We start from the raw sequence: 3,255 nt of genomic DNA, 5'->3' as shown, positions 1-3,255 counted from the left end.
TGGTACCTTCCACTTCCTGCTACTGACTTCTGCGTGGAGGGGCCTCTCCCAAGCATGGAAGGCCTTCCGGGGACACCCACCACAAACATGGGGCTATTGGATCCTAGCCGGTACGAGCGCTCAGCCAGCAGTGGCACTCCCCGCTCCCCACCTGCTTGGGCTCCCTAAGGCTTGAGTGTGCAGCATTTGGGGAGGGGAGGAAGCAGGGTTGCCAAGGTCTGCCTAATAACTGTCTTTTAAAATGCCCCACCACTTCCGCTGAACAAGCACCAGGGGGACACAGGAACTGCAGGGCTTTTGGGCGACTGCTGTTCGGCCTTGCTGAAAGCTTTTTCCAGCTTGCAGTCTGGATGCAAGCCTGCCCCCTTCCCGCACCCCAAGCGTGGTACACTGGTCACTTGATCCGGGACACTGCTGGAAAGCCCTAGCTCCTGCCTGTATCAATTGGGCTCAACAGGTGACAAGGTACTTTTCCTTTGAAATAACATCTAGAGAAAGTAAAATAGCTTTGTCCATCTATCAAATTTATTAATGTATGTGGCCACTATACGTTTGATTCAACTTGCTTTTATTTAAGTTATAAATTTATTCTGTTCTGTACACCTTGTTTATAAATTACCAGTTATTGCAGATGGTTAAAAATCTTTAACATTTGTAACAAAAAGGTTAATTTAAACTTGTAATTTAGAGTTGGAGCCATTAAGCAGCAAGTGGCATAATTCAACCGGTCTCCAAATGTACTTTTAAATTAAGGTTTGTATGTAATTCTTTTTTTTTTTTTTTCCTTTCTTTCTTTTTTTTTTTTTTATTAAGGCCTATAAGGCATCCAGAGAGAAACATCTGGTCTCTGTAGAAAACTTTCTTTCTCCACACTGCTCCTTCACATCCGCCTTCGCCTCACTGGAGGCCATGCTGTGGTTTTGTCTTCAGTGCACACCTCCGAGTTCTGAATCGGTGTCTCACCCTTGGTCTTCTCATTTATGAGTCAAATTCATTTTCAATCCACTGCTCAGAGGGAGCGTATTTTTTTCTGTTCCACGAAGAGAACTTTTTTGTTCACTATTGGATCATAGTGCAGAAGGCTCAGCTTCTCTCGGAGTCGGCTTCTCTTGTGGTTGAAGGAGAAACCTGTGCCGGCTTGGCTCACCAGTTTCACCAGAATGGTTTTTGACTTGCTCTTGGCAACTGTCACGCCTCGGCTCCACGCCGCAGGCCCTGCCGCTGCCGCCGCCGCAGACCTACTTACAGGAGACCTTGTATGTAATTCTTGTCCTGTATTTAAAACTAGACTTATAAAAGATAGGATATAAAACAATGTTTCTTTAATAAGGTATTAAGGCATCACATCCAGGCTATATAGCTTAAGATTATACTATGAACTCTTATCTAAGGATTTATAATTTGCTTATTGGCTATGATGTTTAAAATTTAAGTTCAAACTCTTGTTTAAAACAAATATGTATGCATATATGTTTGTAACACAGATGTTTTAGATAGCAACTGTGTGGACCACATGGTTTGCAGCCTGCCATGTGACTCAACCATCTTGAGATAACCATGTGGCATAAGGCAACAATTTTAGAGCCTCTTAGTCCCCATGAGCTCTCTGCTTATTGTAAATGTTGATTCAGATAAACAGACTGCTGTATTGCAGACTTTAGAAATGAGTAATTCTAAAAGATACTTTGAAGTTAAGATATATTAATTTTTAGAGATATTCAGTTATTTACACTGTTGAAATTTGGGTTTTGGCTCCTAAATTTATGGTTATTATGCTTTACCTTCATTCTTAAAAAGGTAAAAATCTCTGCCTTGGGAATATGTTTGGCCTTATTTTTTTAATATGGCTATGTTTTCAAATAGGCTGACACAGCTTCTAACAGCATGTGGCTGGCCGCCATGTTGAGTCTGTGATAAAAAGGGCGGGGCCAAAGCCTCCCTGCCATCTTGGCTAAGGGCAGTCACATGACTAGCAGCCATTTTGTGATTAAAAGTTTTGCTTTAATACTAGTTCAGAAATATATTTAAAGTTTTACTAATAACTGATGCTGTTGATGATCACCTATATCAGTGAACCAATTGCCTGATAGTTAATGAAACAATTATAAGAGAATGATGCCCCATTCCCAAGGTAGGATTGGATAGTTTTTGGTCATTCAAATCCTTGTATATTGGTAAAAAATTAAGGTTATATTTTGATTACAGCATACTATGTATCAACTCTTTTAAGGTATTGTGCCTATTCTTAAAAATGCTATGTGCAGTTCCAGTCCTTTTAAAAGCTACTATCACAAACTTTAGGATAATTAAAGCTTAAAGTTTTGTTAGGTACCAGTTCAGTTAATCATGGGTGTTTTCTAAATTAATCAGCCAACATATAGATAGAAACAAGGAATTCAGATATACTAAAATTAGACAGATCTGGTCCTCTAACACTTATCTACAGATTATAGATTATAACATTGTGTTTTATGTTTGTAAGATATAGTTTAGAGCAGAAAGCTTAAGACAGAGAAGGATTGAGCACAGATATGCTGACCCCCAAGATAGTCAGAGATCTGCTGAATATGGCATTAAATATATTTAAACTAATTATGACAGAGAATCCTACATCCTACTAGTAACTCCCAAAGGGCTCTGAAAAGATTTGGCATGGCAGATGGCTTTAAACCTGGATCTTGGTATACTGACCTAAGCAAAACTACTCACAGCATCTCACCCTCTGCTATGGTTTAGCCTAACTGTGGACAAACTGGGTACCTGGAGAGTTATTGTCTCACGTTGCTGAATACAAGGTTAGGTCAATCTCTTTCATGTTCTCCTTCCACAGAAACAGCCTATTGTCTTCTGTGCCTCTGTGACTGAGTGCCAAACTGTCTCTGACCATGGTGCCATGTTACTACAGGAGACACCTGGGACAACTGTCTATGTATCAGGACATGGCTATTCATCTCTGTCACTTTAATTGATACATAAGATCATCTAGGTTACAATTTATCCTTCTCAGGTCTCTGCTCACATTGATGGCTAGGCTAATGGTAACTTGACAGCTAGAGGACAATTAGATCCACTGTTGCAGGGGACCAGCCCTAGCACTTCTAGATGTTGTGAGGGTCCTTGAAGCAGGGATGCATGGGAGTGGTGTAAAATCAACTCTTGAGTCAGACGATTGATGCAAAGTGACAGTCAGTGTTCTTGGTAGCTGCCAGCAAGCAGGCATACAAGCAAGCATAGAACACAAACCTCAGTTCTTTA

At 40.6% G+C, this 3,255-nt stretch overlaps 1 protein-coding gene across 1 annotated transcript; it reads right to left on the bottom strand.

Annotated features, from left to right (window-relative positions):
* Window positions 1–890: 890 nt before the first annotated feature.
* On the bottom strand, window positions 891–2,887 carry LOC127193241 (39S ribosomal protein L33, mitochondrial). Its single transcript, XM_051150533.1, has 2 exons — window positions 2,781–2,887; window positions 891–1,238 (listed from the first exon to the last, which is right to left on the bottom strand). The coding sequence occupies exons 1-2, from the start codon at window positions 2,885–2,887 to the stop codon at window positions 1,010–1,012; spliced, it is 336 nt and encodes a 111-aa protein (XP_051006490.1). The 3' UTR covers window positions 891–1,009.
* Between the last annotated feature and the right edge of the window lie 368 nt (window positions 2,888–3,255).

Source organism: Acomys russatus, chromosome 8 (assembly GCF_903995435.1).
Source record: "Acomys russatus chromosome 8, mAcoRus1.1, whole genome shotgun sequence".
In the NCBI taxonomy this organism is placed as follows: domain Eukaryota; kingdom Metazoa; phylum Chordata; class Mammalia; order Rodentia; family Muridae; genus Acomys; species Acomys russatus.
Note: the sequence above shows the minus strand (reverse complement) of the source record. Positions and strands in the feature narration are given on the sequence as shown.